Source organism: Dunckerocampus dactyliophorus, chromosome 19 (genome assembly GCF_027744805.1).
Source record: "Dunckerocampus dactyliophorus isolate RoL2022-P2 chromosome 19, RoL_Ddac_1.1, whole genome shotgun sequence".
Lineage (NCBI taxonomy): Eukaryota > Metazoa > Chordata > Actinopteri > Syngnathiformes > Syngnathidae > Dunckerocampus > Dunckerocampus dactyliophorus.
This window is the reverse complement of record NC_072837.1, coordinates 2783352-2798028: the sequence shown is the minus strand read 5'-3', so window position 1 is coordinate 2798028 and position 14677 is coordinate 2783352. Positions and strand designations below refer to the sequence as shown.

Here is a 14677-nt window from a genome sequence, read left to right as displayed (position 1 = left end):
GCAGATAAATGTATAATTATATATAAAATTGATATAAAATGTATTTTTTCTTAATATTTTCGGGTGTCTGGAGTGACTAATCGGTTTAACAGTATTTCCTATGGGAAAAATGAATGATGAAAACTGAAGTACCGCTGTATTTTCCATCAGTTACATAAAGTGAAGTTGTACTGCAACATGTCATAGTTTTGCTTGAAGAAAGAGGTACCATGTTTGGTCCATGTTCAGAAGCATACAAAATTTAAACAGGATAGAAAAAAACTCTGTGACCTATGTTCTGAGCATAAAAACAAAAATTCATGTACTACCCAAGGTTTCATAATAATAATTAACGTTTGATTTTTAAACAGAGGGCATCTCTTTTTACGTTCCTTTTTGGTTTATTTTAGCCTCTAGATACGTGGAGCAACTCTGTAAAAAAAAAAAAAAAAAACATCTTTACCACCCAAAACAAAGATAGAAGCATTCTTTCTAGTCTGTGTCAAGAGAGTCAAATACCTGCAGGCTCAGAGGAAAGCGTAGTAAAGCTCTCTTGTGTGGTTTTCTGAATGGACTCTGCAACAAAACAGCTATAATGTAATCATCAAAGGATCAAAGGAAATAGCCCTATGCAGTCGTCCCTCGCCGCTTCACGGTTTGAAATTTGCAGCTTCATTCTATCACGTTTTTGCAAAAGACATTAACCAATAAATTATCGCTGTTTCGTGGTTGACTGCGGCCTGTTATTAGTCCAAAAAATATGCCATTTTACATCACGAGTTGAATGTGTTGTTATTTGCGTTTGTATTGACAATTGAAGACGGTAGTTAATTGAAAAGAGGCATTAGTTCACAACACTTTTCCTAGTAAGAGGTTGGAAATGTTGGACTTCCCAGTTTTCTGGGACACAGCATTACCCCACGACATTCATGTTTTACATTTTTAATTTGCTTTGTACATCATTATCTTGGAAAAAACAGCTTTCCAGAGTATGTCCACAGTTTTCATTTTTCTTAATAAAAGTTTCTCCAGCTCAGCTCGGCTGAACCCTCGGAGGATGTAAGCTATATAAAACTTGAAAGCCGCTGCATAGTGGTTTTAACAGCATGGGCTGGGCATCGAGGCTCAATCTGTATATTTAAGGCCGCTATTTCAAACCACTACTTATTTCTTTCACCAGGCAATGATGGATGCAGCAGAGATGGCGGTCACTTGACCTGAAATAGCCACGGAAAGACAACACGGTATGCCCCCTGACCACCATGTAACATGTTCAGACCAGAACAACCTACCGCTTCGCAAATTCTCCAAATTGGGGCATAATTGATGCCTTTAGCCGTTTGATGCTACGTGTATGTGTGGCAGAAAGAACGGAAACACGCGTGGAACAGCGACACGCTGGTGCTCTGTGCCAATAAACAGAGGAATGCAGAGCAAGCAAACATGGTTAGCAACACGGAGACGTGAGGAACTGTTTCACACAGCAATTGTCGTGTTTCTCATTCAGATATACACGGAATTGGATCGAGATTAAAGCTCTGAGTAGGCGATTAAATGGGGGTGCATTTACATGTTGTAAGCAAACGCGCAATTTTCTCACAAGAACACTATTTACGCAAGCTCTGGTCTTCGTAATTATGGAGTCATGGTACCACCCAGTGGCCCAACGAGCCACCCACCAGTTCTCGTAGCACCCGCCTATAAAACCCTTAAACGTCTTTCTAAAAACATGTAGGCCATGGGAAGAGCTGTACACCCAGTTTGACTTTACGGAAGTGCTCAGACCCCTACTAGTTGAAATTTTAGTAGGCAAACTGCTTCTTGGTTAATGGATGATGATGTAATATGATGGGAATGTACCATTCTGATTCTAATGCAAGGTTGATTGTTGTTCCTTTTGTTAGTTAACAGGCTACTTCCTGGTCATGGGAAATAATGCAAGACAAAAGCAGCAAAACACTGACGGGGCTGTACCATTTGAATTCTGGGGTGCATTCCAGCATAACAAAATTGAAACAACAAAATTATTTCAACGTGTTATTTTTATCAGAATTTTAACCAAATTAGAAAGGTTTCTTCTCCCGAGTTTCATGGAAATCATTTTTTTTTTAGTTTTCGCATAATCCTGCTAATTAACAATCAATACATTTTGATACTTTTCGACACTAGCCAAGAAACAGTGATCAAACTGATACCTTTCGGCTTTCATGGTTTTAAGGTTTTTGCATAATGTTGCAAATTAACAACCAAAAAATAGCCATCAAAACAATACATTTCGACTTTCACAGTTTTATAGTTTTTGCATATTCCTGCTAATTGAAAAAAAAAATTGAGATACTTTTCGACTTTAGCCAAGAAAAAGTGATCAAAACAATACCTTTCGACTTTCATAGTTTTATAGAAATCCTGCTGTTTGACATATAAGAAATTGTGATACTTTTCGATGCTGGGCCAAAAAACAGTGATCAAAATGATCAAAAATGATCAAAATTTCGTGGTTTAAAGGTTTTTGCATAACGTTGCGAATTAACACTGAAGAATACCAATCAAAACAATACCTTTTGACTTTTGACAGTTTTATAGTTTTTGCGTAATCTTGCTGAATAAAAAAACAAAGAACGAGCAATCAAAACAGTACCTTTCAAGTGTCACAGTTTTGTAGTTTTCGCATAGTCCTACTAATTAACAAACAAAAAATTGCGATACTTTTTGAAGTTAGCCATAAAGTAGTGATCAATACAATAGCTTGAAGCTTTCAAGGTTTTATAGTTTTTGCATAATCTTGGGAATTAATAACCAAGAAATAGCGATCAAAACAATACTTTTTGATTTTCACAGTTTTATAGTTTTTTAGGAATCTTGCTAATTGTAATCAAGAAACACCAATCAAAACACGATCCTTCAACTTTTACGTTTGGCAGCGGTAACAAGAAAGCTCACTTTCCACTAGCTTTCATTTATTTCGTTGGTTTGTTCCATCTTTTGTTGGTCACTATGATGCTACACTATTTATACTACTTTTAAAAACCTTTTTTGGGGGGTGATCATTTGTTCGACTGCATGAAATTGACTAATGCTTAAGCATTGTGAAGCAAAGGCGAAGTGAAGTGCACTACTTAACTGCAACCAGCAGAGGCGCTACTGAGTCAGTCCAAACTAGTTTGCTGTTTGAATAACAAAACAATTCTAAAATATTCTTTAGAATATGTGTAAAAAAAAAAAAGATTAAAAATATCAGAAAAAAATCTAAATGTAGTTAAGTTAATTAAAATAAATAAATAAACCAAAAATACCACAATTCATAAATACAAATAATGTCCCTGGTGTACGAATGCAAATTTATAACCACCTTTCTAGTCGTTTAATCAACCAAAAATAATTAAGATTTTATGTTCACTTTCATCACCACATCTTCAAATGGTTAGCACTTTATCATGATGCACCGCAGACAAGGCCCACTGGCCACTAACGTATTTGACTTTTGTCATTAATCCGGACCATCAATACACTAATGGAGCTTAACGACATAATGTTGTGCTCCTGTACTGGCGGGGCTAACAGCAGCTTCCCAAGCATGGAGGTTGCTAATTGCTAATGCTAATCACAATAAAATATAAATAAAAGAAGAAGAAGCTGGTTTTCCATTGTTTGCATGATGTTATAAAGAAAAGTTATACAGGGATAAAGAGGTTTTCAATGTGTTTCTAAACACAGAGCTTTGCAGTTTAACAAGCAGAAATTCTAATTAAATACCTCTGCAATAAAGTTTCTGGACCATAGAAATCCCCCTTCACAAAGCCACTGTCTTTATTTTTCATTAAAATGAAAATGCCCTGTTGGTGACCCATAAAAATCAATGCACACGCTAGAAAGCAGGTAAACAAACAGAGGTATGAGGTAGTATGCACAGCACAGCAGACAGGGAGGAACGCTTGTTTTACTCACCCCCACAGGGATTTACGAGCCGTCAGATTGTTTTGGCATTTGTGCTGGATGTAGCGCCAATTAGCAGACATAATATTAACATACTGTACATGTCAGGAATACGCTGTAGGCACGGCCTGCTAAGGGTGGAGGCCTGGAGTACGTTTCAGACCCCAAAATGTAAAAAACAGAAGGTCACATGACTGAGTTGACTTCCATTCTTTATGACACCTTTGGTAATTTGCCTTCAAGCGTGCAAACTACACATGTCACTTCTACTCAATTTGACCGTTTAAGTCCATGTTTTTAATATCCCACCAACAGGAAGTGGGCGTAGCTCTGCAAAAAAGGCCAGCGAGTAGGCTCCAAAAATCACACGTATGCACCATAAAAGCGCTAACATACGTATGCGGCATGTCGGCACAAAGTATGTGTGTATGCATGTGGGCACGTGCACTCTATGAGTCATGCTTTAGGGGGGAAAAAGGGTCGATTAATGAAATAAAAGTCTCAGACTATAGTCAAAGTCCACCGCCACACAATTCAATCAAAATGAGAGCAAAATTCAGCTCTAAAGTTGCACACATTTTTGTCAAGTCATTTAGCTTTTTCTTTATTCGAAAAGAAGGAAAAATATTTTTAAAAACTATGTGAGCCACATCTGCGATAAAACTTGTTTGTATTACACTTAATTATTTTATCGTTTCCCTTCGCGTTTAAGTTTTTTTTACGCCTGTTTGGAAGTTTGGAAACTGATTATTTTGTACGCCCGGGTTTTCAACTAAAATTGTTGCAAAAAATGTCTCGATTGGGTCAATGATTAGGTCCACAAAAACGAGACGAGGCAAAATGTTAACATTGATTTTAGATAAGTACATATGACTGGACAAACAAACTTTTTTTTATTTAACCAAGTCACAAAACAATACAGGCGCGTTTTGAAATGCTTATCATCGCACAAATTGAGGCTAAATGATATTATTGTCTATGGTGTTGTATTAGTTTTATTATACAGTATATAACAATGATAATAATAGTGCAATATTTATTTTAATATGACATCTTTCACTCTGTAAAGTTGTGGAATTATTCATGACATGTATTTTTTGTATTTCTTGATATGCTGTCTTTTCAACTATTAAAGAGCAGCATTTCTTCTGCAATGTATTAAACTACACTCTCTGTGAATGCACACCTTTTGTCTAGGTGCTGAAACTAATGCACAGAGTGAAACCTCTTCCTGCCTTTTTGGGGGTGAAAGACAAGGAAAACAGACACGCATGTGTTACCAGCACCAGACTAGGGCAATCTGGACTAGCAGCAAAGGTTACGCAGGCTCGGAAGCACTGTGTGACCAATAAAAATGACTGTGAAACAATAGCGAGAGATCCAACGTTGGAGTCTTCTCGTGATTGAGCTGGTTTATTAATCAGTCGTGCATGGCTAAAGCTAACCACTCCTATCACCCCAATGAATTGCTCAGGACGGTGAAGCGTCCTCTGCTGGCGTAAACATGTCACTACACTGTCAAAATGAAACAGTGCATAGAAATGAGTAGCGAGCAAGGTTCATTTACTAACAAAACATGTGTGGGGGTACCTGTTTAATTTATTTCCAACCTCCTACACAAAACATGGAGGCTGGCAAAATTATTCAGCGCATTTTCATTTGCGATTAATTAATTAATTTATTATTAATTTAGTATTTTTTTCTGAATGATGTTTGGATGTCGCGAGATCTCGTGACACCCCCCCCCCCCCCCCCCCCCCCCCCCCCCCCCCCCCCCCCGTTCCAGTGTGTTTTCTGAAAGAAAAATATGAAAAAGATGGGTCACCGTATATTCAGGGTCTGGAGATTCACACATGCAAACCACAAGGTGGCGCCAAAAGGCTTTTCACCAGAGCTTTTCAACCTGTCACTCACACTAACCAATGACCAGGAGGAGATGTAGCCACAGCACAGGGAGACAGAGAAATAAGTGCTTCAAAGGTTGTTCGGGTTATGATGCTAATCTGAAGATAATTGTGATCAATGAAGCAGCTTTATCAAACAGCTAATCAATACAGCATGATTAGAATGGTTTAGATTTGGGTTAATGCTGTATTTCCAGCGGGAAACATTTGTCTAGCAGCCACTTGTCAACCCAGACATTTATGTGTGGCTTCCATGCTACTTGGTCCTTTTGAGAGCCATGTTCACTGTGAGCCTGGCAGCCGCATCCAGTTTGCTTAACATTTTTACGATTCTTGGTAAGGCGACTGGAAAGTGTAACGCATAAAAGGGTCCTTGAAAAGGTATTATGTCCAAAATATTGTGTTTGCTGACCAGTAATGAGCCCCAAGTAGCTCATTGAGTGGTTTGGAAGAAATCAATTGTTGAGTTGTTGCTCTTTTATTGCTCTCATCAGGCATTCCAACAAAGATAAACCAGTTTGACATGTGTATGGACATGAATGACTCATCCTTGTGGATTCTAACTTACACAAAATTACTACTACTATTACAGTATGACTACTGTTATGCAACCTTTTCCTACTATATAAACAACAAGAGCACTCAGAGAGCATCAACATTCGTCATCTGCAAAATCAATCTGTGAAAAACTTTGTAGGATTCATATTTTATTCCCTTGGATCCAGAAGGAATTTTGTATGTGGATGCAACTTAACCTTCGTTTAGCTGCTATGATCATACAAAAGCACGAGGACTTGCAAGCTGTCCTGATGAAATATGATGAAACTGAACATTAAAAGGTCCCCTATTATGCAAAACTGACTTCTAAAAGTAATATGTGGCCCCGGGTTTTGCTACACATCTTAAAATAAAGCCCTTTCAAACTATCCGTCAGTCAGCTACAGACTGGGAGCTGTCCATTTGATCATTCTGTTTTTCCTCAGCAAAACTAGCGTGATGTTGTGTTTAAAGTGTGAGTGTAATGTTAGCACCGTAGCTTGGAAGGTTTGTGTCCACTCCTTAATGTTACGTTGATGTACGTGATACATGACACCTACTACGCTGGACAAGTGCAGAGTTACAGCGTGTATGTGAAACGTGGAGAAAGTGCACGATAGCGCTTCTTGGAGCCCGATCAATATAGATTTCTTGGGCCCGATGCCGATTCCGATATTAGGAATGATTAAATTCTGATAACCGACATATCGGATGATTAAACGTTTACATTTTTGAATTAAAAAAAGATGACATAAAAATTAAATAGATAAAAAAATAACCTAATAAGTAAATGAATAAATAAATAAATATTAAATACAATAGTACTAAATAAAAATAAGATGTGCAAAAGTGAAATAAACCTCTGGGAAATAAAATAATCATGCAAAGTTTATACAAATGAAGACATTTACTTTCGCATACCCCTTCGATTCTTCTTATTATTGCCAAAATTATCGTGCAAAAAGTACAACGTTTTTTAGTAAACATCTATTCTCTTATGGCTGTAATCGGCCCATTAAATCACACGGCCGATTAATCCCTCAAGGCCCTACCATTCATTTGTAAGAATAACAACATGTTACCCGCATTTTATTAGTGACAAAGAAGTGTTAACATCAGCGTCACTGGGCCAGTGTTTGGCCGATTAGTGATTATTCTCTCACGGCTATAATTGGTCAATTAATCGGTCAGGCCCTAATGATAACCACCACCTTGCACAAAATAAATACCGTACAGTCTGACCGATGGTGTCTTTAAAATGAAAAAAATATATAGATTTGAACTTTTTCCCATAATGCATTTCATCTGAGCAAAGCATTTCATTAGGAGGACGAGTGGCATAGAAAATGGATGGATGGACGGATGGATGGATGGATAGATGGTGCTGCAATGCTGCCTCTGTCCAACAGAGGGAGCCAGAGGAGCCAAGAGGGAGGCTGACATCACTGCAGCGCCCCGGCAGGCACCAATGAATGCTTTGCTTGGATGCAATGCATTATTGGAAAATTATAAAATATATATATATTTTTTTTTAGGCCGCATGGTGGTCTAGTGGTTAGCACGTTGGCCAACACAGTAACAGCCTAGAGATCGGGAAGACCTGGGTTCGATTCTCCCTTGGGCATTTCTGTGTGGAGTTTGCATGTTCTCCCCGTGCGTATGTGGGTTTTCTCCGGGTACTCCGGCTTCCTCCCACATTCCAAAAACATGCAGGTGAGGTTAATTGGTGACTCTAAATTGTCCATAGGTATGAATGTGAGTGTGAATGATTGTTTGTCTATATGTGCCCTGCGATTGGCTGGCGACCAGTCCAGGGTGTACCCCGCCTGTCGCCCGAAGTCAGCTGGGATAGGCTCCAGCATACCCCCGCGACCCTAATGAGGAGAAGCGGTATAGAAAATGGATGGATGGATATATTTTTTATTTTAAACTCATATTGGTACTTGTAATGTATATTTTTGCGTTGTTTGTAAGATGACACCGTGAGTCAGACTGTTATATTGAGTAATGACGTGTGATTTCCAATGGTGTGACAAGCTTGTCATGAGTTTACTGATAGCTTGTGATTGGCTCCCGCCAAAGAAAGATCTACCGTTTCCTCACGGTATTTAAACCATTAGTTGTAGTTCTGAAGTAAAGGAGATGTCGCGAGAAATTAGCCACACTGCAGTGTAAGCCGCAGGGTTCAAAGTTTAAGGTAAAAGTAGTGGCTTATACACCGGAAATTACGGTAAAAAGAATGACTAAAAATAACGCATGCACAACATAGACATGTCATATAATTGCTATTATCGACCCAAAGTTGCAGTAACAGAACCTAAGTGTGAATGTTGTAGAGCAGTGTGGGTGCATCCTCAGCAGAACACATCAGACATCCAAGAACCAAATGACTCTTTTACTATTTTTAATTTTTTTTGTAAGTAGGAGTGCTAACAAAAGACAGACGACCATACCACCAACAGCAGGGGTGAAAGGGCGGCCCTACAGCAGTCAATTCACCACCAAAGGTCTGCTACTTTTACCCCCAGCTCCATGTTGAGTGACATCCTCACGCCCCCAACCTCCACAAAAAAGCCTCTGTTCCTTCTAACCCCCCTCCGCGCACGCTGCGAGATCCCCTCCCTGGCAAATCAAGCAACTATTTTCTTACATACACACACTCCCATATTCACGGATCTTTACCTTCATGTTGGCAATCTGCAACTAAATGCCACACAAGGCAGGGAAAGGTCAATAAATCATCTGGGCACAAGATGCGCTTAAAAGGCTGCTCGGCCTGTCTATCACATGCATATAGTACACACACACACGCACACACACACACACACACGCGCACACACACACACAGTGGGCCATTGACCCCTTCCCCTGATATTCCAAATGGCTACACTATAAACTGCCAGCTATGTGAAGCACGACCGTCTTTGAAAGGATGTCTTTTGATTGTCAAAGTAAATGCTTCCTCATCCAGTCAAGGTGGTTGTCTCACTCCAGAAGCACTGGCCCCTCCTAAAGGGTGTGTATGATTGACACGTGTTAGTCCTTGCCCAGTGCTTCCCATACATTTGTTTTTGTACTTCAATTTTTTATTTTTTTTTTTTACAAATTAACACATTATAATTGGACTGTCTGTCTAGCTTGTTGCTGCGACTCCGTACAGGAGACAGCGTTGCAACACTGCTTCTTCACACTAGTTTAAAAACGCATCTGTTTATCAGTATAGTGAGATATTACATGTACACTATCTTTAAACTCGGTGCTGCCAGGAACCACGAAGAGGTGATCTTCATGTTCTGCTGTTAAATGAGGTTAAATAACATAAAGTAAGGTCGCACATTTCTTTTGACACAAACCGACATCCATAAAAACTACATGCACATGCAATTATGCAAATTAGGCAATGATGTCACCACCTGTTTGCTTCATCCTGTCACTCTGCTAACAGCTGATTGCGTCCACTCATACTCTGTTTAGTGTGTGTGTGCATGTGTGTGTGTGTGTGTGTGTGGATCACAGCATCCGCTGTGCACTACCCCTATAAGATATAACTCACAGTTGTACTCAATCATTTGTGTAATTGAGGGTTTTGCACATACAACAGTGTCGATGTGGCACATGAGTGTAAAAGTAATTTTAAAAAGTGACGGGTGTACACGCATCAGTGTATACGTCATAGTTGTACACATACAGTATATCAGTATCAACACCAGGGTTTCCCTTAGGAGTTTTTGAAGCTGTGGTGGTGGACTGTGTGGGAGACGGCTTGCTGCTGCTGTGTCGCTGTGGCACTATTTTTTTTTAATATTTAAATTTGCTGTCGGTAATAATGTCAACATTAGGGTTGTTGTCACAGACATGAAATGCATCAATTAACCTTAAATACCTTTGTCTCTGCCTTTTCTTCCTCTCCTTATCTGTCAGGTGCCAACAGGGCAGACAGGCAATTCCGGTGCACGTTTTTCAAAATAAAGCGTAGTGAAACGTTTTTATGATATTTGATATTGATATTTGATTTTATGTCAAACTAATTGTGGTCAATATACAGTATAAATAATAGGCTATGCATGTATCTACAGTATATACGTAGCACAGGGGTGCTCATACTTTTTCAACCTGTGGGCTACCTTTAATATGACCATGTCCCACGGTGTATATGTGAATGTTGTACCTGTACCTGTATGCCAATTTACAAATGATAGGTGTACACACACGTGTAAACATGAAATGACTGTGCATACACTGGTGTAAAAGGTTTTAGGGACATGGTAGTGTAAAAGTGGTAGTTGTAGACACTGTGACATGATAGTGTATAAGTGTTGGTTTTAGACACATGGCAGTATAAAAATGGCAGTTTTGGACACATGATAGTGTAAAAGTTGCAGATTTAGACACGGAAGTGTAAAAGTGGTGCTTTTAGACACATGGTAATGTAAAAGTTGTAGTTTTAGATACATGACAGCATAAAAGTTGTAGTTTTAGGTGCTTGGTAGTGTAAAAGTAGTTTTAAACACATTGCAGTATAGAAATGGTAGTTTTAGACACATGACAGTATAAAAATTGTAGTTTAAGATACATGGCAGTGTGTAAAAGTGGTAGTTTTACACACATGGTGGTGTAAAAGTGGTAGTTTTTGACATATGACAGGATAAAAGTTGTAGTTTCAGACATATGGCAGTGTAAATGTGGTAGTTTTAGACACAAGGGAGTGTTAAAGTGGTAGTTTTGTACAAATGATGGTGTTCAAGTGCTACTTTTAGACACATGGCAGTATAAAAGTTGTACTTTTGTAGACATGATGGCGTAAAATTGGCAGTTTTGTGTACCGAGCAGAGTGAAAGTGTTGTCTATTGCTCAGGCTCCAGAGCCCAAAAAAAATGGAAGAAGAAGAAAAAGTTCTTACCGAGATACTGTCTGATGTCCAGCAGGATTTTGGGGGGTCCTCCGTTGAGTTGGTAGAAAAGGGAGGCCAAGCAGAAGAAGAAGAGTGTCGCCATGCAGAAAGCATAAGCTCTGAGGGGGAAGCGCCAGGGCAAGGAGGCGAGAAACTTCTTGTGGTTCCTGAAGTGAAGGAGATGAGGGTTCTGGTTGTTGTTGCTGTGAGGCGGACTGCCGCTGTAATTCTTCATCATCTGCTCCTCACAAGGCGCCGTGCAAAGTCACCCATTCGTGTGTGCGCAGTAGGACCATTGGAAGGTCTTTGGGGATGATCAGCGGCTCCTCTGTAGCACTCTAGTCCGTGCACGGCGGCTCCTGCTCGGCTTGTCTCGCTCTGAGCACTCCGGCTGACTGTCGGCTCTTTGCAGCCGTGCAATGCCACAAGGGTGCATCCTTGCAGGCCGGCTCCGCTTTTTGGGTGTCAGATTACTGGACGTGGAAGGAGAGAAAGAGAGAGAGAGACAGAGTAGGGAAAAAATGTTCCAAGTCATATCAGATGTCCACTTTTGGATGGAAAACAGCGCCACCCAGTGGTTTAAACAACTGGGAACGCACACTAGCTCATCTTTGCTCAGCAAACCTCACCAACTTTTAAAAAAGCAAAATATTAAAAGAGCATTATGACAATAAAAGCCCATTGTTAAAGCAATGGCTTCATGACTGTGCCAATTAAAACTGTATGCAACTTCTGTTGTAGAAACCACAAATAGATGACATTACCCTTCACACTGCATGGAAAATGGCTACTGAGGCAGCAGAGCCAGTCGACATAAGGCTGAGGACATGCCATTGCTGAGAACCAATGAAAAAAGGTTCTCCTCTCATTCCGTGTGGAAGTGGTGAGTTTTTGGATTCTTTTGTCTTTCTTACACACTCCGTTTGAAACACTTTCTTAAGTTTAGACTAAGTCAATTGGAAAGGCTAACTACAGTAGTTAGCTCGCTACCTTGCTATGCTACCGGCGGCCGTCCGTTATGTTCCTGCAGTGATCCCGTTGCCTGCTCAGTGCTCTGTCAGAAAGAATAACAGGAGTGTAAAAGTATAAAAAAAATAGTGTTCCCTCGCTACATCGCGCTTCACCTTTCGCGGATTAGATGTTTTGCTGAATTTCTAAAGTGCAATTTTGCATGTATTTTTTTATAGTATGAACGGTATTGTGTTCTGCGTTCTTGTGATGATGTATTGGTGCTCTGTTGTGTGTCTGTTATTGTATTTACGACTGCTACCAGTCGAGGAGGTTTTATGCTCATATTGACAACTTGTGCGCCTCCACCTCGTCTCAGTGTGTTTGCTGTACGAGCATATTAGGATCCCCTGGCAGACAATATCCGGCCAAATCTACAGCCACAACAGTCCTGATTGGCTAAGGGAGAACCCGCCTATTGTGTTCTACGTTTTGATTGGCTTTAGACCATTGTCAATCAATCTCCTTCGCGTGGACGCTCGCTGCTTGCTAACCGCCAAAAAACAACAGAAGCAGCAGCAGCAGCAGCAGCTAACCGGCTAAATGAATCTTCGTTGAAGGGGTAGCACGAGGAGGAGGACGACAGCAGCAATACTCTTAACAAGGATTAAAATCACGACAGGCAAACGGTGCCAGAATGAAGCACGGTCAGAGGAGTGAATATGTGAGTCACTTAATCATTTATTGTGTCCAGCCTGGTGGATCATCATTAAAATTCAAACGAAATCTGAACTTTGAGTGTTTAAAATGAGAGAAAATGTTAATTCCTGTGTGAGAAAAGTGCATAAAGTGCGTTGTGAGGGGTTTTACAGTCTTAAAACATACTGTATAATAACTTAACAAAGTTGGCTACTTCGCCAGCGATAAACGAGGGAACGCTGGTGTTACGTCTACAGGGCTCTAATAATGTTGAAAACCCGTATTTTGGAAGTCATAAACAGGTTTTCTATGCTCTAACTATGAACATATTCCGTTTTATAGTAATGAATCCTACTACGCGGTCACTTATCACAATTCAGTATCCGGTCTGGAACCAATTAACCGTGATAAACGAGGGATGACTGTAGATCACTTTTATAGTTGAAATGAAGAATGTGCTCACCACTTGACTTTTTCACGATGCGTGAGAAATTCTGGTGATAGTTACATTTTATAAATGTTTATTTTCAATATATATCTTTTATGTAATAATAGACGTATTTCTGGAACAAAGAGGTGTTTTTTCATTTTTATTTTACAATGCCATTGTCTCTTATAATGAAATTTGGATTTTGCATTTACATCGTTTTTATAGTTATAACATGTTGAGTTGTATATTTTTTTATTTTTATAAATTTTTATAAATGTTTTTTGAAAAAAAATGTATTTTTAAATTGCATAAAATTGAGCTTTGCTAATATTTTAATATTTAGTAATTATATATTTTTGTTTATTTAATGTCAGGACATATTTTTGTATGTAAAACCTTTCATTGTTTTTATTCCAAGATATGTAAGCATATTTTTGGTATTGTATTAAATGTTTGGAAAATGAATGAAATTATATGGAAAAATGAGTAAAAATGTCACGACTATACTTTCTAATATATTTTTTATATTTGTGGCAAAACTGAGGCATTAAATATAAAATGAATTTTTTTTAATGATGATTTTTGTAAGGAATAATGATTTTTTTTTTGTATTTTAGGAGAAAAAAAGCTGCGGCTGACACACACGTTGAGCTGCGTGTCCAGGCTTTTTTTTGTGAGCATTTACAAGGTAAGCCCAACGCAAGACACTCCTGCAGCAGAAGTGCATTATCATGCAGTAACAAGTCATTTTTGACCGGGAAAGCATACCGTATACGCTAATAAAATCATCACGGTGTCAATCAGAAGGCCAGTGCATGTCAACAAAACAGTTTATTATTATACTTGAGAATGACAAATAGTTATGGACATTACTTTGTTTTATTATTATTTCAATACACAAGCAAAATCTGTATGGACAATCATGAAGGAGCTGAAAAGCAAAGGGAATCCTTTGTACACGTATGTTACAATTACACACTGGATAGCTCCTCACTGGCTAAAGCAGGAAGGCGTTGCTATTCATATTGTACAGCTAAAAGGGGGGGAAATAACTTATTTAAATATCAATTACACATAGAGAATGTGCTGCATTTCATATGTGTAATCAAGATTGCTAAATTGGAAAAGGTTAGCACTCATTGAGTTGTCCCACTTGGCGTGTTGCAGCTAGATTACGTCACCCTCTAAAGTGCATTTACAGTGTCAGTCTTTTTTTTTTTTTTTAAGTCCTTACCAAACTTCTTCTTGGGTTGCTTCTTTAAAAAACAACAACAACAGAGCGTGGTTTTGCAGAGCACCGTGGTTGACTGGGAAAAAAAATTGTGGGAATAAAAGCAAAGAAGGTTAAAATAAAGG

General features: G+C 39.0%; 1 protein-coding gene and 1 long non-coding RNA gene across 4 annotated transcripts in view; one reads left to right on the top strand and one right to left on the bottom strand.

The window, feature by feature from the left end:
• usta (uronyl 2-sulfotransferase a) overlaps positions 1-11728 on the bottom strand; it is a 61100-nt gene extending 49372 nt beyond the window's left edge. The window contains exon 1 of one of the 2 annotated variants that reach the window (XR_008566945.1): positions 11254-11728. Coding sequence is in view for 1 of the 2 variants with exons in the window: in XM_054761720.1 (XP_054617695.1) it covers positions 11254-11482 (229 nt within the window). In the remaining variant the exon portion in view is untranslated. The remainder of the gene's footprint in view (positions 1-11253) is intronic. The other variant, XM_054761720.1, reaches the window with a different exon arrangement.
• LOC129172199 (uncharacterized) overlaps positions 1-14677 on the top strand; it is a 30615-nt gene that overhangs the window by 2272 nt on the left and 13666 nt on the right. Inside the window, exons 3-4 of one of the 2 annotated variants that reach the window (XR_008566947.1) lie at positions 11986-12127; positions 13939-14009. This is a non-coding gene — a long non-coding RNA (uncharacterized LOC129172199). Of the gene's footprint in view, positions 1-11985; positions 12128-12776; positions 12917-13938; positions 14010-14677 lie in introns of those variants that run through there. The other variant, XR_008566946.1, reaches the window with a different exon arrangement.